Here is a 27,679-nt window from a genome sequence, read left to right on the forward strand (position 1 = left end):
ACACGGTTAGGCATTTTTTTGTAGATAAAGGGTTCCCATTCCCGTCATGCTTACACCGCACAGATTTGGCCAAAATTGACTCAACCTTTTAAGCGATGCTCATATAGCTTGGGCTTCATACATTCTTAATGACTGAGAACATGAACTCCTGAGGTCCCACATGTACTCGAAGAGTAAATACAACAGGAAGGCATGTTACTGAAAAATCACTATAAATAATTACAATGCGAAACCGGTGCCCTGTGCAGCACTCACAACCACAGTTTCTCAGATATACTAAAGCGGAATCTAGCACTTCCATCAATACGCGACTTGCTCAAGGTTGTCTGTGTCAGTGTCACTGTGGGAATTGAAGAAAGAGTACAGATTTCCACTTCCTTCGTAACTGGCTTCACAACATTCTAGGAAATGTGAAAACATATAAAGTGTGTGTCAAAATCAACGACAAAAGTGTTCATTTGCATACATACAAATAAAAGCACTCTCTAGCAATGACGTGACATAAGGTGCATTTTCGTCTTTTTTTTTTTCGGTAAGAGGAACATTTTTGTCCGTTTCTTTATGGCGTCAGCCAGCTGTCGCGAAATACTTTTAGCTCTCGCAATACCCCAAAGACACACCAAAAAATAAATTATAACAGCCCGTAAATGCTGAATACATACGACATAACATTTGTACCGCGGCCAACGACACCGATGCAGTTCGTCTGGCATTACAAACTGCATGTCGGTTAGCTACGAATATAGTGCAAATGTTTTGTCGTGCGTATGGAACATTTATGGACTCTTCTGATAATTTATTCCCACAATGTGCCCTTGACGCACACTGAGAAATTATTTTGCAACAGCTGGATTGGCTCAAAAAATCACAGACAATAAATTTTCCTGTACACCTCTTACTGAAAAAAAAAAAAAAAAAAAAAACACACAAAAAACAAGGCACCATATGTCACATTGTCACTGCTATGGCATGCTTTATTTCCTAACTATGCAAAAAGCCTTTATTGTTGATTTTACTGCACTTGATGTTTTTCACACGGCTAAAACACTGCAAGCCAAGCCAGTTAAGAAGCAGATTGAAATCTCTATACTCTTCCCATAATTGCAACAGCGTCACTCCAGTAAACTTCTTACCATCAACGCGGTTTTCGAAAGTCGTTTTCTTACGGAACGTGGTTAGCGCAATTTACATATGGCATTTTTTACTACATCGAAGACAGCCATGAAGTGCACGCAATATTTCTAGATTTTTCGAAGACGTTTCACTTGGTTTCCCCGTAATCTTCTCTTGGAATGTCCATTAATTTATTACGCTGGGTCGTCACGTAATTTCACGAAACTTTGAACTGGATACCCTGAAAAAAGGACCGTGCTTTTTTTTTCTTACTACTACCCTCCTCTCCTTCACTACACCTACTACCTTTTTCCTTCTCCTCCTTTCCCTGCAGAGTAGCATGTCGGCAAACCTCTCTGCATCTTCCTCTTTAATAAAGAGTCTCTCTCTCTCTCTCTCTCTCTCTCTCTCTCTCTCAGAGGAAAATTAAGCTTCGTTAATTGTGGGCCTCTTTCTTGTCTCCGTCGTTTCCTTGAGTCATGCTTGACATTTACCCAAAAGCAGCGTCAGTTTTCTCTCCAGTATATTTTGCTAGAAGCTCTATGCTAGTAACAATGTCGCCCCAGAACACATAGAGAATGCATTCACCAAGCAACCATTACTGTTACACCAGACAGCTAAAGTGAGAGAAGCCGGCCAATTTTTTAAAACCTCCACCAATAAACAAGTCCCCAATGCAGCATCTATTGCGCACGTCATCAACAAGTGGAACTCTCCTCCCCTCCCCTGTAGTTGTTCATTACGTGAAACTAATATCCGAACAGACCTCATTTCTCAAAGCATCAATCGGAGCTTGAAACTCCCCTCATCTGACAGCAAATGGTAGTGATTATATGACAGACAAATCATTATTTCACAAAACAGGAATGCCTTTTTATTAAGAGTGGCCAGGCACAGATGGTTTAGCTGGGAGAATCCCTGACATAGCAGACTGACTCCTCTCCCCCCTTAATTCTTCTCGCCACGTCGGTCTTAGACGTTCCACTCAAATAAACGTCTACCACAACCCACATTCCTTCCAAATAGTTTTTGATTGTGTAGAACCATGAATACGCTCCTTCAATTATTCTTACAAGGTTTATGGCGTGACTCATAGCTCTTAAAAAAGGTGCGTGGCCTTTTTATACCTCCGTGTCTGTGCATTGAGACTGAATACATCAAACACAAATGGTACCACATGGAAACAGCAATTCTAGGAAGGAAAGTGGGTGATAGAAACAAAGTTAAAGGTAACCAACCCCCTAGCTGCAAGTGTGGTTCAATGCTTTTTAAATGCAAAGCATATATTTAGCTCAACTCTGGCAATGTCTTGGCGCTGATATTTGGCAATGGTTCTCAAATGCCCACGGCTGGTCAGGGGAAAGACAGACTGAACAAAAAGGAGAGGAGGGTTACCTTGGTGGCAGCTTTACTATGTGAACTAAGGGAACATTGTTGAATTTTTGAGAGCAAAAATATGAAACAATCATACAGGCTGGCAGGAACTATCTCCCGTTATTATTGCATTCTGATTAATTAGCAAATTAGTTCAAATAAAATAAAACACTTTTAAAAGAGTATGTCTCATCAAACATCATTAATTGCACATTTAAATGAAATGCACTTCACGTGTGCCGGGACAAAAGCACAAATAAGGAACAAAGCAAACTGATTGACACTTGAACTGGATTTTTAATCAGGAGTGGAGGTATCCACAGATGTAGCACTGCTGTGCCAACCAAGCAGTGTATGTCTCCATATTTCGGAGAAAATTGATCTCTCTAAAACACAAGAAAAAAAAGAAATGCTCACGCACTCACTTTCAAGGCCCAATAACATACTGAATGCTCCCAGATTTTTTTCGTTATATATAGATTTAAAAAAAAACCACACTGCAACTCTGGGCTTTCCCAGTTTGGCTTGCTTGTTGTTGGTGCATTAGTTCCATAAAAATTTTAAGCCCATTTTGTTAAAACATGCCCCAATCACAAGTAGCCCAACACCAAGCTTCCCTTAAATTGCAAATATATGTAGAGTGTGACGCACTACTAAGCTGATCGTTAGAGTTTCCGCGAGACTACCTTCAACAGGAGGAAATTCAAGGCACTGGAATGAAATCTCGCAAAATGCAGCGGCAGCTTGAAACTTTGCCCACACGCACTCACTTGTACCAGCAGTGACTGTGCAAAGCTTGGATGGAGCGCTGTGGCAGCTCATCGTTTGTACGTGAGAAAAATCTTCCATACGCAGAAAATTCTTGTGCGAACTACTCCAGTATGTTTCTCTTTAGATGCTCCGCACCTTCACGTTGAAAGCTTATAGCTAGATTCAGGCATTAAATTTTTATCTGACTTCCCGAACAGAAATGTCAAAACTACATTGACACTGTAAAAGCTCCCGCATGGTAACAGCATGTTTTGTTATGGGAAAATTCAGTGTTTCACATTTTATTCTCCGGACCAATCCCTGTGAAACACTTCGCATGTAGGCTTGTCAAACTGCCCTATTATTAGGCTCGGTGAGGAGGGTTCCAAATGCCAACATTTTCCAGCCCGATGGAAACATTTGGAATACAGTAAGCATGAAAAACCAAAGTTTAATACATAAGAAATACCTACAGTGGTGGCTCAAAAATTATGCTTCCGTTAATGGAGAACGCTGACATTGCCTGTATGCGACATACTCTTCAAAAGCAGTAATGCATGGTAGGTTTGCAAAGATAGACTACAGTGAGTTGCGTCCATACAAACATGTGCCGAGTGCACTCAGTGTCACTTGCATAGAGTCAGGTAGCAAATGCGAATGACACTGAACAGGAAACGCACTCGAGAGCAAGTGTGTTCCCAAGACGCACTTTACCTGGAACAGTGAGTACTATTTATTAAATAACCGCAACTAATGTCAACAAAAATTAAATTCATTTCTACTTTATTCCTGCAAGCACAAACTTCTGAGGAAAAAATATATATATCAGTCACTGTGGCGCATTGCTTTCTCTGCGACGAATGGTTTGTTGTGGCTTTGTAGCTGGGTTCCCGTTCCTGCTTTTTGTGTTATGATTCACGCTCTTTGATTTTCCATCTGTTTATGCTGTCATGATTCACTGCACAGCAAACAACAAAGAGGAGATGACTGCCGCTGTTCTGTCACCATGCAGAGAGTGTTTTTATTGACTTAGGCCAGGCGCCGACTGCTTTTTTTTTTTTTTCAATTTCGTTTTCTTTTGTCGACCTCCGTGACACAGTTGTTTGAAACATGGATTGTTTTAGAATGCAGCCCATGTTTATAGTGCTTACAGCGCATGCCCATGGTCGGGAAATATCAGTGAGCTCGGAAAACACGAATTCATAGAACCTGAAAAAGCGCTCAACTGGAATAGACAACAAAACCAGCATCATCAACTTGCGGGAAAATTGCATGCCGCAACTCAGCCAAACATTTACCTACTTCAATAAAGTCAATAAACTCAAAAGTATTTATTTATCAAAACAACCCAACAATCTCTTCATTTCTTTAACAAATAAGTTGATAGGCACCCTTTTGTGCAGTGTTACCTTTCTTGATGGCTAACCACGTTTTCACCTTGGTCTTAACTTGGTCACATCAAGCCAAATCCAATTAACTGAGGTTGTCTTAAGAAGCATCAACTGAGCAGAGTACAGTAATCGAGACCAATACCACTCATTATTAAAAGCACCGGATCTTCACAGTAATGAAATAACGGCTGGCTCAACATGTGCAAAACAATACGGGTATTAAATTCCATTTCCAGCGCGTTGACAAGTGTAGGGACATTATTTTGTGTCAGCAACTTATTTAAAGTTGGCCATGAGCGGTGCAAGTTACCCACTGAGTCTTTTGGGGTAAGTCGGAATGTGTCAAGGGGGATGCACTCGGTTTCTACGAAGGGTAAAGTATTCATAGCAGCCTGCTCGAATATACTCGTGTGGGGCAGTCAAGCTATTAACGGGTCGAGGCATGCCTTGCAAACAATAGCACTTTGTTACGTGGCTGGCATTGACAGCAGAGCGACATTCATAGCCGTACACTGGAAGTACAGTGTCAGACTACCCTCTTCACAAACAAAGCTTCACGTTCGCAGGGCGTTATTCAGCATTGTTCCCAACTAGACGGTGGCCTTGAACATAGCGAAAGCAGTCCTGTCAGAAATATGATTTTCGCAGATTGGCCTTGACTTTGTAAACTAATGTACGCTTGCGGATTTCTCGTTGCACTAGCATTGCCTGTGCGCCACGTACGCACTAGCCATATGTTGAGTGTAGTGGCTGCAGACAGTGTTTCACCAAAATAAATTTAACGTTTCCCTTTTTACGTGAGAGAGAAACTTTTGCACTACGCTGACTACTGAATTGAGGTGCGTGGAAACGGCCCACAGCCTGTTCCAAAGTGAACTGTCACCGTACCACTTACGAAATATACTTCTGAGCAAAGGGCTTCTGCACATGAGATGCCGTGCTTGCCGCGGCAATCGGCTCATACACATCCTCGTTGCCTCCAATCACGTGCTGTTCCACCAGTTCCCACAAAAGCAGGAAACGTCTGTTTCAGCACTGAACGCCTGAAGCACCTTGCATAATTTTGAATTCCATGGAGTTGGAAATCAGTTATAGGATTCGTACCCCGAATAAGCTGCATCCTACACGACGTACATGCATAGCAAAGAATTCCTTACACTTGGAACGCATAGCATGGGCAGTCCATTTGTGGGTGCGTACACGTGTTCCGAGAGTGTCCACTCGGGTAAATTTTTTTCCTCTGATTTATTCAATATAGCAACAGCAATGTTGGCATTGAAAGGCTGCAGTAAACTGCATTTATCAATAAATGCACAACATGGACATCTGACTTGTTTCGAAAAACTCAAACTGGCTCTGATCCCGCATACTTTAATAACAGGCCGCAACGTTCCTTGTCGTGTCAGAGGTATAACCGACTGTGTCTTGGAAGTTTATGGGTCGCTTTGTGTAAACCGTGTTGCATATTTACAAGTATGTATAAGGAATCCAACAATGGGTCAGAAACTGGGAGCAATCGACGCAAAATATTCTATGCTCAATGTTTTCGTACTGCGTCCTTGACATACCCGTTAGAATAAACATATGCATGCCGTGGAAAACATTGGACGCTGAACAAACGCTCGCGCAACGCGACATTTCCAAGAAGCCCCCATAATTCAACAAATTCAAGGCAAAACCCAAGCGCTACAACGTCTCATTTTTGTTCCCGAAGCAACCAGCGCGGTATCAACACTCGGCCGTCAGATGCAACCGTTTCTCGTATTTCTTGACCTTGCAAAACATCAAAAGGGGTACGACAACAACAACTCTCGGCGCTCGGTGGTCCCCACAGATTAGATCCCCCGGCAGCCCACCGAAACACACACCCACATCGATCGCGTCGCTTGCGACGTTCCACAGGTCTTCAAGTGGCCGATAAGACGTCACAGCCGCGCAATCACGGCCGCTACCGGCGACACACTCTCGCCCACTACTGTCAACGGCGCTGGGCGTTCCCCAGGGGCATTGGCTTCAATCAAGCGCGCGCGGCCAGCGAAGACGAAACGGAAAACGCACCACTCGCGAACGAGACAGGCACCCGGGTCGGTTGCGCAAGTAGGGGCATTCGAGCGTGCAACTTCGCGGTCTGGTAAAGCACACGAGCAGTGTCCGCGGCGTTATCGCGCGACACCGCGAGCGAGCAACGCGTGTTTTCCTCGTGCGCCTGTCAAAGCCGCGGCCGGGAATTGAAGGAGAGCGCCTCTCTCCGCGAGGCCTTCGCTCAAGGCCTCGCGGGCGAATCTCTGCCCCGCCGCGCGTCTGTTTACGACGAGCAGGTCGCGCGTTCCGCGAGGCACGCAATGCGCCACTCACCAGATGAAGTCCTTGCAGTGTGAGCAGAAGGTGGGCTGCTTGAAGAAGCGCGGTATGAACTTGTGGCCCTTCACTTCGAAGATGTTCTTCTTCTTGAGGGCGCCCTTGCGTGCGCGCAGCCGGAATCCCGACGTGAACTGCTCCGAGAGGTCTTCGCCGTCGTCGCCCATGGCGATCCGTCGACCTTGCCTGCCTCTGCGGCGCTAAGGTGCGAGGCCACACAACACCGTGCACGGCGAATGCGCCCAGGTCCCACTCGGGAAGCGCGGCAGCGGCGACCTGCTGCTCCGACTGCTGCTGCGGCGACGCAAGCGCACTGCAAGCTGATGCCGGTCACGGCATGCAGCGCCACCGCGGACGCCGCCCGAAGCGCGTCGCCGTTGACGTCCTTTGCCTGCTGCGATCGTGCACTGTTTCCAAAGGCCTGCCACTTTTTATTCGGGTTGTTGTGCGTGAACTTGGTGTCGGAGTTTTCGCTGAAACTCGAGCCGAGAGTCCGCCACTTCGTTCTCAATCATGATTAGTTGGCGAAACTGCCAGGCTCGATCGCCACGATAAAGCCGCCTACTCGTTTAAAGCGGCACCTAATTAAGTCGAGGCGAGGAGAGGCTGCACTTCGCTTGATTGAGGACGGCAAGCTGTTCCAAATTTAGACACCCCCTCTACAACGAGGTTTCGTCTCGCGTTTGTCTTTTGTTCTAATTGGTGAACAGGACGCCGAGGCGAACCAAGACGCTGGCCAGCTGTTCGGGGCGGTAGCGGACAACTAGCGTCATCTGGGAACAGGCGCGAGAAGCGAAACATAATTGGAGGCTGCGCGACAGACGCAGACAAGCGGTGTTACGCGTTGACAGGCAGACACTGCTGATGAAAGCTTTGAAAAGTTACTCAGCCGATGCGCTTCCGACAGCTTTCAGCTATAAAGTACCGTTGACAACCACGCTCCCACGTTTCTCGTCGATATACGTTCTCGCAAACTCCTGCCATCGATTTGCAGTAAGGCGGGATGTTTAAACAGTCTGAAAGACATTGGTGATCAATTTTGTATTTTTAACCTGAAATTTTAGCGTGAAATATTCGCTACTTGGGTCTGATTCAGATGTCATTGCACAGGTTTGAAGCAGTAATTACGAACTTTGTCTGTCATGCAGTTCGCCATCCATAGGTGATGGAGAATATATTACCGGTGAAACAAGCGGTAACAAAAATATACACAAAAATACCTCCACACTGTTCTAGCCTTCTATACCGTATATTTTACGTACCTACCCCCCCCCCCCCCCCCCGAATGCCTGCTGTGAGATGCAACTCCAATCTTAGTATTTGTCGACGAATTAACTTCGGCATGACTATATTTCTAAAACCACTATGAAAAACTTTCGGGCTTCGTCTTCCTGTCCTCATTACCTGCTCCACTTTTCCAATATAGGTGATATGTGATCCGAAAAGTTGAGTAATGAACTGCTTTTGCCATTAGTCAGACGGTAGGCAGCATAATGCACCGCACACAATGTCCTGACTCAATAACTCACCTTCAGTTCATGTTTTGTTCATTCGTTGTATTTACCCGATCTTAGCTAGGTCATTCGGAATAAAGTTCAGCTTTAAATAATGATTGTAATCTGCTCGGCCAACCCTACCTTGCGCCCCATAACGTGTTGTAAAAATAATTACCCAGTTTTGCATATTTCTTTCAGCTTGTGGGTTTTAAATGCAGAGCATTTTAGTAACTCACGATGTCACCCGCGTTGGCGTCCGTAGTCCGCATCACTACGTAGTCCGCACCCTACACTATATAAAGAAATAATACCTTCCGGCGCCAGGTTTCGATCCCAGGACTCTGCGGGCGGAACGCAAGGTACACGGCACTTTACCGACTGTTCCACGGAGCCGACACAGAATGGAAGGTTACGCACGCGCCTTATATCCTTGACTCATTCAACCGTCGGCCACAGGTGCGCCCTCTCCCCCGCGTCCTCCTCGCCTTCTCTGCGCTCGCAACACCCTCTCTCGCCGCGTTCGGTTCGCGTTCATGTGGTGGCGCGATTTCGGCGCTATAACACTCTCTCGCGAAGGGCATTGGATTGGATTCGATTGGATTGGATTGGCTTGGATTCGATTTGGATTGGGTTGGATTAAAGTGGATTGTGTTGGATTGTGTTGCGTCATAGCCGCGCCACGTTGCGTCGTAGCCTCTCCACGTTGCGTAATAGCCGCGGCAGGGGGTTCACGGGACGTTTCACGTTTCACCATCGGCTTCATCGACAATGTCTACGCTGGAAGACAACAATTACAACAACAACAACCAATACGTAATCCATAAGACTTGCAGGCACGCCCCCCGCGGAAATGCTCTGCATTTGATCGTGCCCCTCGCGAGGGGGATGTTTTAATTTTTTTGTTTTGAACGCACAGTTTAGGTTTTTATCGTGAGTAAGTATGCAGCTGAACATGTTTTCGTGTAATTTTCGGCGATTACAAGCATGCATTCGTGTGTGTTCCGTATGCGTCCTCCAAAGAACTCTCCTGTACCCCCCCCCCCCCGGTACTGGCTTGAGCAAGGAAGGCGGGAGGGGGGTATAGCCCCCTACACACCACCTATCCACACAGAGAGAGTCCGCCGAAATTTTCGACCCCAGAGTAACGGGGGAATGGACGGGGCCACGAACAGTACCCATCCCAGAAATAATGACCATGGGCAGTTGATTGTTTTTATTTCACAACTTGCAAGTACCAATGCATACCCGACTTCGATGTCTTCTATCAAGTCTACAATCTGGTATTTCGCAATTTCCCCTAGGAAATGATTAGCAGAGCAATGAGAAGGTCATTTAGAGCACGGCACGGCATCCTGGAGCTTTTACATTGAATGATGAATTGTTCATTTTCTTTCGGTCTTCACTATATTTTGTGTGTTGTGTTTGTCTTAAGTCTTTTTACTCCTTTCGTATTCTCCTCTTCCTTATTTATCAAGGTCAACCCTGTCCTCCAAAAACGTAATGTTGAGTATCCCACCGCTACGTGGTCTCCTGATGCGGCCATTACGCGGAGGCAGAGGAAAGATGTTCGGGTGCTTGTTATAAACCACGGATTTATTAATTACTTGGTTCATATAATGAGTAAAGTCAATTGTTGACCAAAATTTCTATCATTTAGAATGTTGTCTCGGCTGATGGAAATCTAGATTACCACGTACCCGGGTAATTATTGCTTTGGGGAACAATGAGCTTGCATAACAAGTTAATAACCAATAGTGTGAATGGGCTGCAATCGTCAAGGTCTTTGAAGTGCTTCGTTTTGTAGACTGGAAATAAACCTAAATTATTACGGACAAGTTAGAGGTGCCTTTATTGACCCGGAGCATTCCGATTACACTCGCGTAAAATTTCCTAACTACCATATGTCCCCCATCCCTTATATTAAATCCGGAGTTACGTCATCTCATGCAGCTTTTCTCCTGTTGATCGTCTTAAGTGGCTTGTGTCAAGGGCACCCCCCTGAGAGGGGATACATCAAAACCCCCAGAAAAAAATGGAAAAAAAAAAGAACAAAGAAATGCCAATTTGAACGGCGCGCCAGTGGCGCACCAATGAGCGATTGATTTATTCACCAATGAGTGAACGCCAACGCCTAAACCCCGGGGCATCATGGTCAAATATGGCAGCGCACTGGTCAGCCAATCAGAGAACATTGCGCAGGAGACCAGTGGCGTGACGACCATATATGGACATGAAAAGGCAAGGAGCCAATGAGAGTGCGCCGCGATCAAGCCCAGAGGGGTTAAAAGTCGGGCGCACAAAGAGAAGGGGGAGGAAAGAAACCAAGAGGCGGTAAGAGCACGTGGGCTTCAAGGAACGAGCCAGGGGGACGCAGCCAGGCCATCGACTATGCCTACCAAGCCTGGGCGGGAGCGGGCCGACTTCGCATCAGCTGCGGCATCCTGGGCGCACCACGAACCTGTGTCTTCGTGGCCCCAGCGGCGGCGGTCGGGCACCTGCGGCCAACGTCCACGCTCCGTCGACCTTCGTTTCGATGGCCCCGAAATGCTACGTCCATGCCGACACTACCTGGTAGCCACAGAGGAAACGTCAGGCCCCGTGGAGCCCACGCCGTCCAAGAAACGACCGAGCGCATCGAACGCCGGCATCGAAACAAGAGGAGGACGGCTACCACCGGGTCGCGGCCACGCAAGGGTGCGACACGTCAGCGCCGACGACCGGGGTAGGCCAGTCCAATAGGAACGCAGTCTTAGGACACTACTAGGGCGTTGTGGTGGTAGAGAGGTCACCTAGAAGGTGATTGAGTTGATTTGAACTAATGGTGTAGGACTTTATTGTAGAGAATTTTGAATTTTGATTTAAATTGTATTTTGGGATTTTTTAGTTACGGATTTGAGTGTTTTGCAAATGATTTATTAAGTGGTTTGCTTGTCGGTTTTCCGAAGTGTGCATTAAATGTATGTTTTGTTAAACACGTCAACGGCTTTCCTGCGCCCATCTCTGAGCTGGTCAAGACAACCTCACCATCATTCACGTGACGTTAAGCTTGATGAATTAGTGGAGTCTAGCGTCACTAAATAAGCCTTTATTTAGTGACGCTGTAGTCCTGCAACCTTACGGGCGGTTTCTATTGCGTTTGAATTTTTTTTTCCCAAATTATTTTATTTTACGCGCGGTAAATTCAGTGAGGCTATGATGCGCGCCTAGGGTAGGGCTTGGTATAATTTTGACCACATGGATACCTTTAACGTGCACGGCCAGGATCCAACGTGCGTCCTCTGCCATGTTTCGCGTTAATATGTTGTACCGGGATGGGAGGCTATTGTGTAGCGTTGCAACTTTGTTGTATATAGTACACAGGGGAGAAGCATTTGTTTAGAACAAAGACTTTTTTCAATTTCCCGTCTTCTGCTGCATTGGCTTAAGGTAATTTAGCGAAAGCTACTACACCACTCTCCACTCTACACCACTCAAATACAAGCATACGCACCTGCGGAACACACGCAAAACAAGTGGCACCCGATGTGTAACTGCCCAAATGGCGTGCAGCACCTATAAACAATAAGCAATGTCTTAAGACCCCTATTTCCATAGCAGAACTCAAACAAGCAACAGCGGAAACAAAACGACATACGGCATCAGGCCGCGACCGTCTTGCAAACACGATGCTTCGCAATTTTAATAAAACATACTACGACCTTCTGCTTATTGTCATGAGCAAAGAACAAGACAGACATTCTACCTTCGAAATATAAGGAAGCTGCAGTCCATTTAAGTCCAAAATAGGGTAAATCTATCGAAATGGGAGATGTTCGGCCCATATCACTTCCCCACTTGCCTACGAAAGGACATGGAATACATCATTCTAAAACCGTTGAATCGTTTTCTTGATAACGTTTACTCGCTACGTTGCCAAAAGGCTGGCTTCTGAACGCCGCATGGGTGCAAGATGTCATTCTACTGCTTAAGGGAGGCTGGAGACATTCCTAACATCCCAACGACAGAAGTGCGAGCGCACTGAATCTTATTAAGGCGTTCGATAATGCCCCAGTCACGGCATTCTTAACAAGATGGAAGATACAGAATTAGGTTCGCGAGTGTATGCGGAACTTTTGACAGCGTAGCTATTGTAGCACAGGCCTTGACTCTTCTGTTATCTGCTGGTGTCGTACTACGCTCCCTCCGAAAAGTTTTCTCCGCCACGAAAAAGAAAAACGGCTACCAGTATAGATAAAAAAATATTAAAAGAACAAAGAAATGAGCATACGGGCTTCATATTTTGATACGAAACGGCTTATATTTCTCCTGAAAACATGTATTTCTAGCAATGCATTTGTGTTTAGAGGTGAAGACGACTTTAAAAAAAAAAATCGGTATGAGCTTGGATTTTGTAGGTTGGCTTTTCCACATTGCCTGTTGCGTGGTGAAGCATGACCATCTAAGTATATTCTAGTTCACTCAACATCTAAGGCGGAAGTATCATTACAGAAAGCGGCCTGAACTCTTGTGTTATCGACAGTATGCGAAACAAATTATGCGACCATTGGCCGCTAAGGTGAAGCTAACATTATGGTGAGTTTCATTGTCATAATTGGCAAGCACAGTGAAGTTGTAAACGTTGCAGAATTTCACTGTCTGCGGTCAATACATGGCCATGTAATCAAGAACTACTATGATTACAGAAAACAGAGCCAGCTCTTGTGTTGTAGGAAGTAGCCCGGAATAAATTGTGACAATCATCCTCTAAGACGACTCTAACTTGACGTGCAAGAAAAAAATTGCGCCCACCTCCCCGCGAGGGGAACCCTGTGTAGATGCGACGCATCGTGGGGTTCACTTGGTGTTTCCGTTGGATTGATTCTGAAATCGCGTGAAACGTGTCGGGAACGCCTATGATTATTATGTTTTATGATTATTATTATGTTTTATTGGCCAATCTTGGTCAATCTCTCTATGTGGTATGCTTGGGGCTTCACTGTCGCAACGACCTTTACCCCATCATTGTTGCTGTAAGTGGGAGCTTCTTTTCTTTTATTGCGAGTGTTAATAATTGCCCCATCATGCGTTGTATCAGTACCATCTTGACGTAGTTTGAATGAGTCAAGGATATAAGGCGCGTTCGTAGCATTTCACTCTGTCTCGGTTTTGTGGCGCAGTTGGAAGAGCACCATGTACCTCGCGTTCCGCACTCAGGGTCGTGGGATCGAAACCGGGCGCCGTTAACTATTTTTTTATAGTGTAGGGGGAGGGGGGTGGACGGACAACAACGCCGTATGGAGGGACAAGGCGAGTGAATGAGATGCAGTCGCATCTAAAAACCGAGTCTAATGGGAAGCTTTGTAAATACCACCCACAGCCCCTCTGTTTCTGCAGATTTCACAATGGGTGGGACTGGGTTTAATTTTTTGCTAAATCGAACACTACCCATTGCAGTTGGATCACACTCCTCAAAAACCATGGAACGGCCTGGTGGAGGTACCCCCCAAGGGTCCACACTGTACCCAGTTCTGTTTAACCTGGCAATGTGGCAATCTTTCTGTCCGTTGAAACGGTATTAGACATCACGTACACGCTATCCGCCGATGACATAACAATGTGGATACCCGAGATGTCCCTGCACATATCCAAGACACCCATCAAGAAGCCTTCGATACAGTGAAAAAAGGTCAGGACAGGGCTCCACGATATAAGTCACAGGCCACAACGCATTAAATGCGTTCACAGTTAGTAAGCCAGAGCCATGGAGCAGAATGCGTCCTCCACTCGCACCCCGTACTCCGTGGGGTTTATTCCCAGCCGAATTTTCCGAATTGTTTCTTAAGTTGAATTACTTCCCCTTTGTTCTCTCGGCACCATCGGCGATTTCGTGAGCCGTTCCGATGTTACAGAGGTCAGGTGGCGGCTTTTCTGCTGCTCAATGGGCCGTTTAATGCTATCGTACTAATATGTTAAGCTAGACGTGACAGAGCGATGAGTTAGCGTAGAGTGAAAAAATAGATATAGGACAAGCACAAGAAATGCACATAGACAGATCATATTTTGCACCCTCGCGCAGTCGTTATATTTGTCCGTATTCTCCCATGCAATAAAGAAACAAAAATGGCGCAACCGGCTAGACATCGGCTTCTGATCGCGAGGGGCCCATGTTAGATACCGGCCACGGGAAGAATTTCTCTCTTGAGGCGCTTCGGCTCTCATCATCAACACCCTCCTCATCATCATGTGCCCTTCGTCGATACTCAATGGAGAAAGCTGACTTCCTGCAGCGCATTCTGGTGTTACCATCTACGGCACAAGTGGGCCATAGAAAGCTTCGCTCTAAAAATTACTTGAGGATATCTATTGGTGCGTTTTTAAGAATGCGTGAGCACCGCGTACCTCTTCCCCGCGAACTTGAGGTTTGGCCCGATGCCATGACTTGAGCCGCGAAGTGGCTCAAAGTCCGCGACGTGGGGTTTAGCGCGCACCGTGCTTAGCGCTCTAACCCCACCATTCGTCATTCTTCCTCGCTTTATCGGCGCACTTGCTGCCTGCTGCTCCATTTGTTTCATTTCGTTTCATTTCATTTCATCCTCATTTTGATTTATTTGATTTATTTCATTTACCACCGGTGTCAGCATATCGTCGCCATTCTTCCCACTCCGTCCTCTTTTGCTGCACGCGCTGTCTGCAGAATGCATTCTCCTACGCACACAGGGTGTTGTGTCGATAATTGGAACATTTTAAAAATTTTTCGCGAGCGAATCGCCGCTCTGTTCGCGCTCAACCTTCACACGAAGGTCGCATTTTGTGCTGTCTATTTTGTTTGACACCGGGAACAGCGACGGTACTTACCTGTTTATCCTGAAAATAAATAAAAACGATTTTCGGCTATGGGAAAATGGCGGCTGATGTGGACGACGTGCTGCCCGAAAACCGGGTTTTCTGATGGTCTGCTAGCTCATTCCTAGGTGCATTTTCTGATCGTCTGCTGCACCATTTGGCTCCGTCCTACCGTGAATTCCAAACGTGCGTTTCGCTCTGCATACCCCAGGTAGTTCCGTCGTTCCAACATCAACTTGCGCTTACTCGCACGTCCAAATCAGCCGCCATTTTCCCATAGGCGAAAATCGTTTTCATTTATTTTCAGAATGCACAGGTAAGTACCATCGTCGTTCATGGCATCAAACAAAATAGACCACAAAATGCGACCTTCGTGTGAAGTTTGAGCGCGAACAGAGCGGCGGTTCGCTCCGGAAAATGTTTTAGAGTGTTCCAATTATCGTCGCAACAAGCGGTGGCGGAAGTCACAAGACCCATCGAGGCAGATGCAGCTAGCGTGCCGAGCTTCTTCTTGTCGTCTCCATGGCAACGTGGCCAGCGTTTCGAAAGCAGCCTTGTCGAGGGGCTAGCTCCACTCTTTCGTTCTCTGCTTCTTTATCGCTCTCTCTGTTGGCAGGGCACCGCGGAAATTTCGTCTACGTGCCCTGCATAATATTTCACACAAAGAACACCTAGTGAGTGCGACGGAGATGCATCCACGACTGAACCCACCCTATAGGGTGGCTACCCTACCCACACAAACTGCAGGGAGAACCAAAACGTTGGCAAAAAATGCGGGAGTGCCTAAGGTGACGTCATGACAGCGCTGTTCGCAGATACGCCAGGGCATTTCAATCTTACCCTCCCATCAAAGTAGGGGAAGGCCGGGGCTTTGCGGCCTCCTTCCCCGCGTTGGTGAGTGCTTGCATTCCGCGCGGCATCGAGATTCGGCTTTTTACAGATTAAAAAAAAAAAAACAGCTTGTCATAAATGACAATAATCCACCCTTAATTAGAACAGAGCCCGGACGCTTCTCGGCGTTGTGAAGGGAGTATTTTCTCAACACCTCTCTGGACCAGGGCCTAATTAGGATAACACGCTTGTACAGAGGGGACAACGCGATATTTTGCAAGCATTGCACAACTAAAAGAAATGTGTCAGGTGAGCAAACAACAAGGAAAGTGTGCTGGGTATCGATCCCAGTACCTCTCGCATGCTAAGCGAGCGCTCTACCATCTGAGCTACACCCCCGTGCTACGGGCGGCGGCAATGGGAGCCCGGCAGGTGTGGCATGCGGTGTGAAGTAGCGGAGCACGCGAGGGTAGCCGAGGTGGCAGCGGTCGATTGCAACCGGTTTCCGCGCGGGTTTTCCGTTTCACGTTCTAATGTTCCCTCTCTCGCCTTGCACGTGGATCGAGATTGCGCGTATGGATTTCTTGGCGTGCAGGCAGAGTTTCGGCGGAAGATTTATTACAGCGGTTCGACGAAAAAAAGAGCGGTTCGACGACGAGGCACCATTCATAGCGTGTACACACAAGCATACCACCCTGGCATTCTCCTCCTTTCCACTCCGCCCGTTTATCTCACTCCCGCTCCGACTGTGTTGTTGTCCTGGAGGATTTTCCCTGGTTCTTCGGATGACAAGAGTACTATCAATGTTGATTGATTTATTGTAGGGTTTAACGCGCCGGCGCAACGCAGGCGATGAGGCGCGCCGTAGTCGAGGGCTCCGGATTAATTTTGACCACCTGGGGATCTCTAACGTGCGCCGAAATTCTCGTACACACGGGCGTTTTTGCTTTCCGCCTTCATCAGAAAAGCGGCCGCCGCGGCCGGGATTCGAACCCGCCACCTCCTGCTCAGCAACGCAACGCCTTAGCCACTGAGCCACCGCGGCGGGCAGTACTATCAATGTTAGCGAAGGTCGGGATGGCTTGACGGAAAAGGGTACGACTTCTGGAAGAGCATATTTTAGGTAATTTCTGTAAACTCGACCACTGTTTGAGTGGACGATTCTTCCCTTCCTAAAGATTCCAATCACGCGCACAATGGCTGTTAGGCAACCACGCAGATGAGAAATTCTCTTGAAGGACTGATCGTTTTGTCCGCAATTTTTTGGCCATGGCTACGTACGCACGGACGAAATTAACACCGTCGTACTCGGGTAAAAAAAACAATTTGTTAACACATGCCCACGGCTATATTTGTTGCAGTTGTACTGCGCGCTACCATGCTGCCCGTACCCTTCCGGCTGGTCCAGGAAAGGCCAGGCTCCCACGACAGGACATGCAAAGCGTCGAGCGCGCATGCGCGCACTAGCTTTGCCGACTCGTCATCGGCTCCTCCGCAAGATTACATACACGTACGCAAGCACACGCGCATGCGCCCACGCACAGCAAGGTTCCTTCCGTCGTAAATCCGTCGAACGGGTTTCCTGTCCATCGCTCTCGGTCCTAGGGTTCTCCGTCGAGTGCACCACACCAAATTTTCCCTAGAAACGGGGAACAAAAACAAAATGCAGTCCACCCCGCTTATAACAAACACGTCGAGGAACGGAAATGAGTTCGTCATATCCGCTTTTCGCTATATCTGAACAAAAAATGTCTGTAAACAACTGGTAACGGGAAACGAAGATTTGCTCTTCATGGCCGGGATGTCGTAAAAATTGACCACATCTTTCCGCGGGGGGGAACCATGGGGTGATGTGACGCATCTGGAGGGTTTCCGTTAGTGTTTCCATTATATCGTTTCCATTCGTTGTTTCCGTTATGTTGTTACGTAATCATGCGTAAGACCCCTAACGTACGAGTGCCACAATTACGGTTGCGCCGACCATCGCGGTAGCAGACCTGTTAGTCTCCATTCAAGTCATCGGTGGTCATCGGAGCGGCGGCGGTAGAGCGACTGAGCGGAGCGGCGCAGTTATCGCGTTTATATGTACCGAGCGTTAACAGTGAGGGGAATGAGAGAGAGTATCGCATGCGCATGTGTTAACCGAGCGCTAACGCGCGCTGACGCACAGCTGGCATGGCGAGGGGAGCGAGCGCTAACGCAAGATGGCGCTGCGGTGAGAGCGGCGTCACCGCGCAGCTGGCGTGGCGAGGAGAATGGGGGAAAGACGTGCGGAAGGACGCCGGATGCATGCATGGAGGGACAAGGCGAGTTAAAGAGATGCGTCGCATCTAAAAACCGGGTTCGCTGTAGGTGGGCTGTAGTGTATCTAGTTTTGTGGGAAATGCTACTCCGAAGTAACGCATCCTTACTCGGAGCAATAGGCCGATACGCACTAGAGAGTGGTCTCTACAAAGCAGCACAGAGCGAGCCTGACCATGTGTTTTTTAGGCGGCACACGAGAATGAACACGCCCACGAAAGGACCTATGATCCCACAATGAACTTTAGTGGTATCCCCCTTCATCCCCTCCCTACTTACTTCCTTCCCCACCAAAGAGCTTCGTGCCTCCTTTAAATAAAGCATATTCATTCATTCATTCATTCATTCATTCATTCATTCATTCATTCATTCATTCAAGGTTGCCTCTTGTGATAAACACCAGCATTCTTCGTTTTTGTCGTGAGCCCAGCGCTAAAAAGAAGGCGTTGCAGTGAAGACAAGGCTTACGACGTTGAGAGTGCAAGAAAAAAAAAAAACGGGCTCGCACTTCGGCGTCATGCCTGTAAATCTAATAATATTTGCACAACCAGGCTTATTTTTTATTTGTGGGCTCATGGTTACCTAGGATTTAGGGTAATCCCCAAAACAATTTATTTGTTCGAAATAAAATTTTATTTGTGCGATTACTTAATCAGACGCTGTCTCTGTAAATCAATAGATACTTGCATTAAAGGCTTAATCTTTCATTTGTAAGTTCATTTTGCCCTAAACTTAGAAAAAAAAACGCTCGCAGAATAAAGCTTTTATATTCGAAATGAAAATCCAGGGCTGCGAGGGCAAGGTCGAATCAGAAAACAGTAATGGGACGATCTCCAAATGGGAAACCTATGAGCATCTTGAAAGATAAATTATAACACAATGAACTTCTTGTCTCTGAGATCGCCATGATAAGCAATTGATTAAATTACTAAATTACGGGAAGAAAAAGTAACCGCACCTGATTACCCATTAGTTAAAGTAACTGGTGTACTTTAATTGTAGCAGTGTCACTACTCCCATGCATGCAGCTAGATGAGTAGTTGCTAACTGCTAGGCTTCAAAAAAATCTCGGACACCTAAGGGCTTCTAACTACTTTTGGATGCTAAAGCATTAATGTCCAATTAGACGCCTCTGTCCAATTAAACATGTGTTAAGGACTTATTAGTAGAAATTAAGAAGAAGAAATGGGCGTGGACAGGGCATGTAATGCGAAGGCAAGATAACCGTTGCTCATTAAGGGTAACAGAGTGGATCCCTAGAGAAGGCAAGCGTGACAGGGGGCGGCAGAAAGTAAGATTGGCAGATGAAATCAAGAAGTTAGCGGCGATAAATTGGTCGCATTTAGCACAGGACCGGGATAATTGGACATCTATGGGAGAGGCCTTTGCCCTGCAGCGTGCGTAGACAGGCTGCTGCTGCTGCTGCTGCTGCTGCTGCTGCTGCTGACTACTGTGATGACTATGATGATGATTTCATTTCATTTGTTTCAACCTTAAAGGCCCGAGGGCATTACATAAGGGAGGGCAAGTGACGAGGTACACAGCAATGTTCAAACATAACACACACAAAAAAGGAAAAGAAAACACACAGATACCAGAATCGAATACATGTAGACAGTAAAAACAACCAGAAACGCCAGTGTTGTCTGAAAAATAGAATTAAAATATTAAGGTGCGTACAAATCTAGAATTCTTGACAGAAATACATGACATAGTCAAATTATCGATAACAAATGTGATGAAACGCCTCTAAATGGTTCTTTGAGTTTTGTGCCTTGTCGTCATCGTCGCCTATATAGAGAATGCAGAATGGCGTTCGGCGTTCGCCAGTATACCTCTACAAGTACGTTCTACGCTCTGCAGTCAATGGGAGGTTCAGGGGACTCCCATTGAGGCGCCATTTATTTATTTCCGACATGTTACAGTGCTCAGCGCGAATTTTTCCGATATTCCGATACCCTACAGCCCACACTCCTGGAACGCGCACACAATCAACTTTTAAGGCCTAGACTTTTAAGGCCTGACGAATGCCGCCATGACGTCACAAAGCAGCGGTGGAGGCAGTGCCCGGTCGCAGTAGAGGAGTGCATTCAGCATGCACTGAGAAGTAATGAACATGCTACCTCTGTCGATGAAAAGGAATGTATATACAGCTGAAAATATGTAGTGACAACTAGAGGTCACACATTCGAACATTTTCCTACTCCTAGCCGCCAAAAAAACGTGCTTGCTCGAAAGGATAGGCAAGCGCTTGAAAACGACGTTCGTCCAGCTTCCAGCACTACATTTACAGCGTGGTAGTAAACAGAAACAGATATATCTGATGCCCGAAGCTCAGTTTTCTTCATCAATTCTTTTTTATATATATTCAATTGGCAACATAAATCTTGGTCTAATTGATATATGAAACAAAAAAAAAACGCATCTCCGAAAGAATTACCTACACGTGAAGCATTCCCGAATGTTAAAATAAACAGAAACGACTGGTAGAAGGGAGTTTACGTCTGATGTTTAGCAAAAATTAAAGACAATTGACCCTTTTGGGGTGATAATGCGTGTTTGGCAAACATTATCCCTTCTTAGTTGCGATTGAGTCGGGTAGGCATGGGAAGGTAGTTAACAAATACCACTGCCAAATCTTAGGTATGTCACAAGGCATTGAGCATGCTTTATAAACGAGATCAAAAGACTGAGAGCCTTTTTCTTAACTAGTTTATTTAGATCGCAAACAAATGCACTTTCACAGAATGTTTTGCCTAGCGTTTGCAACTTTTTCTTTTTTGAGTACGAATTAGCTTCCAAAATCTCGTCATTCGTTAATCTACAGTTTCCCTCAAGAATGTTCGTGTACACAACACTTGTTTCTGAACTAGCTCGCTGGTGTGTCCGTCGTCGTATGTGTCAAAATCTGACGACTCGTCGTTGGTTAGGAGCTTTGCGGTAAGGTCTCTAACCAGCTAGCGCTGGTTCGATAGCTCCTAAAACACTTCATCTTGTGACAATTGCTCCACGATGGCATAATTGTGCGCGACAGCGTTTCAGCGTTTACAACACACGTCGCTGGATGCCCGAGGCCTCCTCGATCCGTCGCTCTGATGACGTCATAATGCTTTTCTGCGACTGACACTGAAATCACCTTATTCAGTGTCAATGTTTCTCTGCATTTCTCAGATTTGAGCTTGTTTGTTCGTCATCGTACAAAGTCCCGTTAATTACATCTTCGGCTAAGAAGTGCGCGAAGCTCGCAGACTTCTAAAAAACGAGTCCTCGTTTACATCCAACCTTTTTTTGGGGTGTAAGCGCAGCGCTAAATAGACTTCCAATATAAAGTGGGTTTTTTAAGGTGAACGTTGCGCACTCTTAATTGAGCTCGAAACTTTTCTGATGGAGGCGAAAAACAAAAACACCCGTGTGTTCGAGATTTCGGCGCACGTTAAAGATTCTCAGGTGGCAATCAATCAATCAATCAATCAATCAATCAATCAATCAATCAATCAATCAATCGATCGATCGATCGATCGATCGATCGATTGATCAATCAGTCAATCAATCGATCAATCAATCAATCAATCGATCGATCGCTCGTGCTCGAAAGCGCGAAGAAAATTCCACGGGATAACTCACCCTCAAATACTGCTAAGGAAAAGTTATCCGGTGGAATAGCGCGCACACAATTCCTCGTAGTTCCTCGTACTGGGGAAAGCCGAAACGTGCACTTTTCCCTTGAGGGGTCGTAATCCCTACGGCACTGAGGGACGCAGCACTTCTTCGGCATGGCGAATTCAAAAAGACGGTGTTGCTTCAAGTTGAAACCATCGCCACAGCATGGCTGATATTCACAATTTAAAAACAGTGAGGAAACCCACGCAACCGCAGTAAAACGTACACTCATGCACGTGCACCCACGTGCTCTGGCAACAAACTGACGTGCGTGGTGTGCTGCGGTACTACTTGTCATCATCATCGTCAGCCTATCTACGCCCACTGCAGGGCAAAGGCCTCTCCCATTATTCTCCAATTACCTCGGTCCTGTGGCTACTTGTACTCCGCAGTAAAATATAGTGCGCTTTCACTACGACAACTTCCCGCTAAGTGACTTATTTTGTTAGAGAATTGCTTTTTTTATCTTATTAAAATATCACCGCAAATCAGAACAAATATACTTTTGTTGTATTATTGCGGCTCAATTACTGGAACGACATGAAAACATGTGCAGAAAAAAAATTTTTCGGAGGGATCTTCCGCGCCTTTCTCCGCAGCCTTGGCCTCCGCTGCCACTTCATCACTTCAGCTATCCGTGACGCAAACAGTCTTCCTAGAAGGCAGTGACACAACCCGTTACTACCTCCCCTCTCCATCCACTTCTTTCCTGAGCAATGGGAGACACTGCTGACCAGCTGTTGTCAACTGAAGAACCAGACCCTCGTGGTGACGCGGGTGAAGACGGCTAGGGCAGTAGTTTCCGGAATATAGTATTTCCACTCTTACTTGCGAGCTCACTAAAATGTTTTTCTTTCTTTCTCTACACACGCCGCCGAGTGTCCGCGCGCTATGGAACGCGTAGCATCCAATGGGCGCACTCATTCCGAACCTGCCACCGTGATGGTGCATGTCTGGATCTAAGGTCATTGATCTTGTCCGTTCGAGACTATAGCAACCACAATCCCTCCTGTCTGGAGCGACCCGTGCCAACCGCTATTCATAAGCGCAAAGAGGGTTGACAGAGACGACGGACGTAACCTCGTCCCTCCTCTTCTTTTGAGGTGAGGAACCGACGCTTCTCCACTCGAGCGTAACGATGACATGTCACGCGCTCCTTGCACAGGAGTGACACGGGCGCCGCCCTTTTAAAGCGAAAGCTTTGTGGGGCCGGTGGTGTCCTATCAAAAGAAGGCATATCTCCATAGACCGGTCGGCCGACCGAAAAGCTCCGGTAAGATCTCTGGATACACGGCGTGTGCGTGAAACCGGGCCTGCATTGTGTCAAAACGGTTACCTGAAAACCGCAAAACAGGAGCGGTTCCAGATAAGACAATAATGCACGCGTCGACTATGAAGGAGAGAGAGAGAGAACTCTTTAATGTGGGCTGGAGAGGTCAGCTCTGCTAGCGGCAGTGCTTGCTACGCCAGATGGGGATGATTACAACGCAGTGAAGTGAATGTGAGAGACCGGGAAAGCGGCAATAGAGAGAACACAAAAGTTAAATAAAAATGACACGCAATGAAGTGCAAGGAAAAAACTCGAAATAAAGTTAAGCAAAAGAAAAGAAAAATTGAGCGAATGGAGCCCAGGAAGCGCAGAGCGCCTAACAAGAAAAAGGAGTCAAAGCGTACACGACGACGCAAACGCGTACAGACGTAGCCATGCGCACAATGGAAGAATTACAAGGTTTTGTCTAGTCCTGAATCTCGCAAAAAACGCAGAAGAATTTTTGTCCCTAAATATGAGTCATTGTTGTTGTCCCAGGCCTTCAGTTGTATGAAGAAGGAGTAAAATAATACACTTTTATCGGATAAACCACGTATCGGTGTACATTTAAATCATTCATAGATGTGTTTACTTAGTGCGCGAAAAAAAATTGTCGCGCGTGTTCGTTTTTAGATGCGACGCATCTCATTCACTCGCCTTGTCCCTGTATCCATACGGCGTTGTTGTCGGCGTTGTTGTCGGCGTTGTCGGCGTCCACCCCTCCCCCATTCTCCTCGCCGCGCAAGCTGCGCTCTCCGCCGCTCACCCCCTCTCTTCTGCGATAGCGAACACTCTCTCGCGACAAGCATATCGGGCCAGCAGGCGCCGCACCCTGATTGGTCCGTTAAAATGACGTCACACACACATTAACCGGATGTGACGTTTGATTTTTTTTTTCTCGCCAGGGCAGTCATTTGGCATTTGGCAGCGTGAGTTCAGAGGACGGTTCTCTGTACCGTGGTTCATCGTTAGTGCAACGCCAGGCAGCCAGGTTCGAGTGATGTCGTTACGCGGAGTTCTAGTTGGCGACAGCCAACTCAAATTCATGTGCAGGTTGCGGCTGCGCTTGTTGCCGTTTGTGGAGACCTGCACATTTAGCTTCGGTGGCCACAACACTCCCCGGCTGTCCGAAGCAGTGTCGCGCTTGTGTTGCCGGCCGGCAGATTTCGCCGTTCTCTATGTTGGGGGGAACGATCTAGATCGGACCGGCGCAGATCCGCAGCGGATATGTGACAGCATCAAGGTGTGTACAGAGGAAACCCTCGCACTATTTTGTTTGTCTGTGAAGGCGGGATGGACATTAAATGTCGCCCTATTTGTGTTGTAGGCCCTGGTGACCCAGCTGCAGCGCGAGGTGGACCCTGCCGTGTACGTCTTCACGGTGCTGCCTCGTTGCTTCCAGTCGGCAAGCGCGAGTTCCACTCGTCGCTTGCTGAACAGGAAGCTAACGGCCACCCTGAAGCGTATGCGGGACGTCTACATACTGAACGCTGAGGTAACAATGGACGAGCTCGTATAGGCCTACGTGTATTGTTTTGTTCTCTAGTGGCTACGTATAACTATATTTCTAACGCTGTCTTAAAAAATTAGAAATTGTACACAACTTTAGCCAGTTTTGCGTGGAAGTATGTGTATAGAAGGTACCATTCTGTTGTAAAAACATGTTGACCGACCACGTGCTTCGCCTGCGACGTCGCTGTGTTCTCGAAATGCATGTTATCAAACTTGCCGTACCCCCTAGCGTTTGCACTTAAGTACGCTTATAGAGTCGGAAATAGGAGCTAAAAGTCCCACTTTGTATGAAACTTTGGAGAAGTCCGCCTTACAAAATTAGTAATTAGAGTGCCACTAAATGTTTGCTACATGGTTACATTAGGGTCCGAATGTCATTTGAACCAAATGTCATTTGACTCAAATCGGGTGCTTCGAATGTCATTCAGCATCCCGTGCTACACTACAATTTCGATGGCATTTGAAAGATTTCACAATTGCTCGCCGTGCTGTAGTGGCACTGTTGTCGCCCCGTTCCGTTTTCGTACAATAATACAACGATGAAATGTAGGAGCAGTCTAAGGCAGTCAAATGATGTCAAATTAGAAGAGGCACCAGTTTTTACTGTAATGTGGCTGCTGTCCTGCGTGTTTTTTTTGTTTTTGCGACTGACCCACTGGTTTTAAAAGTATTAAAATTAAATATGTCTGTTTCATATTTTAAGTAAATCAGCAGTGAACAAAGCTCCACAAACACATATTTTGTTTGTTTTACGTACGGAAGTAGTATATTTTTTATTGCCAATCGAAGACGCTGCGTGCGAGAGTGCTAGAAATGGCATTTGAAATCCCAAATGTCTCTTTTGGTGCTTATTTGGCTCGAATCTCATTTGAGCCGAATGTCATTTCAAAACATAGTGTAGCAGGGGCATAAAAAGAACTTATTTATGGCAGAGGCACACTAAATGTTTGCATACATGGTTTAAAAAGAACTTAGTAGTGAACCGGTGCCAGCTTTGGATTTCTTCGCGAGTCCTGTTGTTACCAAACATTAAATATCTGTACTGTGAAGTGTGCTTGCATTTGCTCTGGCAGTCTGCTTGCTTTGTTGTTGAATTTGTGCGCAGCACCGTTTCCTGAACGCGACGAAACAGCCGAAGCGGTCCCTGTTTGCCGCGGATGGATACCACGTGTCGAGGGATCGTGGCATCGACGAGATGTCCGCGATCCTTGTGAAGGCGCTGGTCAGGCGGTACGGGCGGGGCATTCTCTCGCCAGACCGAGCTGCACCTGGTGCCAAGTACACCTTCTCCCGCTGTGGAGCCAAGGGCCACGAGAGGAACGACTGCCTGCAGTACTGCTCGCCGTCCTGAGGTGCAACGAGGCACCACTGAAGACCATCGGCTTGCTAAAACGGCCCTTTTCAGGGCCACATATTTGCCTGCCATGCGGGATTCGCTGCAGCCAACCCTTGTCACCCCGTAACCTGCTCTCTCTAATGGTATGGTCAGCATAAAACCCTACTTGGTGAATAGGTGGTGGAGAAAACTACTTGCACATTCATTGCAGTACAGGCAGCTAACCGTGTGCATAAACATGCAGCCATGATTTGTGCTCGGCCTAGGCCGAGAGTTGCACTTTCTTTTTATATGCTCTTAATTTCGAAATTCTCGACTTGCATGTACACCTTCTCCCAAACACAAATCAGAAATGGTTTGTTCCATCCAGTTGATGAAGCCTCAGCGCCACCCGCCGCAGTGGCTCAGTGGCTAAGGCGTTGCGCTGCTGAGCACAAGATCGGGGGTTCGATTCCCGGCCGCGGCCGGGAATCGAAATTAATCCGGAGCCCTCCACTACGGCGCACCTCATTGCCTGCATTGCGTCTGCGCGTTAAACCCTACAATCAATGAAGCCTCAGCGTGTCCTCTGCCCTAGGGAAATTTGCTGCTAATTGCCATGCCGCATTGTTTATTTCGGCAACCGCTGATTTGCACAGAAGATGCCACACTTGCTTCCATTTACTCAATGCTGCATGGCTGTGTCTGCTTAACACATCATTTCTGCTTGCATGCAGATACTATATATACTGTTAGCATCAGCTAACCTGAACCAAAGTAATTATGGCTAGCAATTTTGCAAGGAGTCCTCTAAAATCAGGATTCAAGAATAGCAGTGCAGATGTTTGTACGAGACATGCACACTTCATTGCACGATATCGTCATTATTAGCTTTAAAATAGCTCTCTACTTGCTGCTGTTCTGCATCAGAGCTTTAGGGCAGTTTACATTGGCATGTTGTAAGCTTTATAGTGCATCTCGGGAATCTCCCGCATTCTGCAATTAAATGCAGTTGCTGCAGTGTTTTTGACCCTCCGTCATAATTCTAGGCTTTGCTGCTGCTTTGGCACAAATACTTCGTTGACCATATTTACTTGTGTGTGCTTGCTGCATGAATATTGTCTGTACTGTACTCTTGCCGCTGCAGAGAAAGGAGTGGATTCAGATGACAGAGCATGCATTTGAAGTCTGTGGGAGGGGCCTTTGTGGTGCAGTGGACAGTAGGAGGCTGATTATGCACAAAGATTAGTCATCGTGACTCAAAATGGCCATGGCAACCAACCTGCACCAAGCCATTTTGCTAAGACTTTATTCTGTTACCTGTTCATGTGCGCTGCATTCTACCATTTAGGATACCGCAAAGTTAGGAGGCTACTATGTAAGCTCCTTTTGCTTGAAAACAAGCGCCTTGATCTCTGATGTCTTGAGGTTTGTTGCCTTTTACTGG

The 27,679-nt window shown here is 46.7% G+C and overlaps 1 protein-coding gene and 1 pseudogene across 1 annotated transcript; one reads left to right on the plus strand and one right to left on the minus strand.

The window, feature by feature from the left end:
• Positions 1–5,716: 5,716 nt before the first annotated feature.
• On the minus strand, positions 5,717–7,946 carry LOC144139475 (protein kinase C pseudogene; annotated as a pseudogene).
• Positions 7,947–16,435: 8,489 nt separating this feature from the next.
• LOC144139964 (uncharacterized) lies at positions 16,436–26,268 on the plus strand. Its single transcript, XM_077672184.1, has 3 exons — positions 16,436–16,444; positions 24,733–24,900; positions 26,023–26,268. Exons 1-3 carry the CDS (start codon positions 16,436–16,438, stop codon positions 26,266–26,268), a joined length of 423 nt encoding a protein of 140 aa, XP_077528310.1.
• Positions 26,269–27,679: the final 1,411 nt, after the last annotated feature.

The sequence above is a fragment of the Haemaphysalis longicornis genome, unplaced genomic scaffold, assembly GCF_048455015.1.
Source record: "Haemaphysalis longicornis isolate Haplotype H1 unplaced genomic scaffold, Haemaphysalis longicornis Haplotype H1 scaffold_5, whole genome shotgun sequence".
Classification (NCBI taxonomy): Eukaryota; Metazoa; Arthropoda; class Arachnida; order Ixodida; family Ixodidae; genus Haemaphysalis; species Haemaphysalis longicornis.

Bases quoted from the DNA above. Each gene is read 5' to 3' on its own strand.
- LOC144139964 (XM_077672184.1), top strand. The intron at 24,901-26,022 runs GTAACAATGGAC...ATTTGTGCGCAG, and splicing joins TCTACATACTGAACGCTGAG to CACCGTTTCCTGAACGCGAC.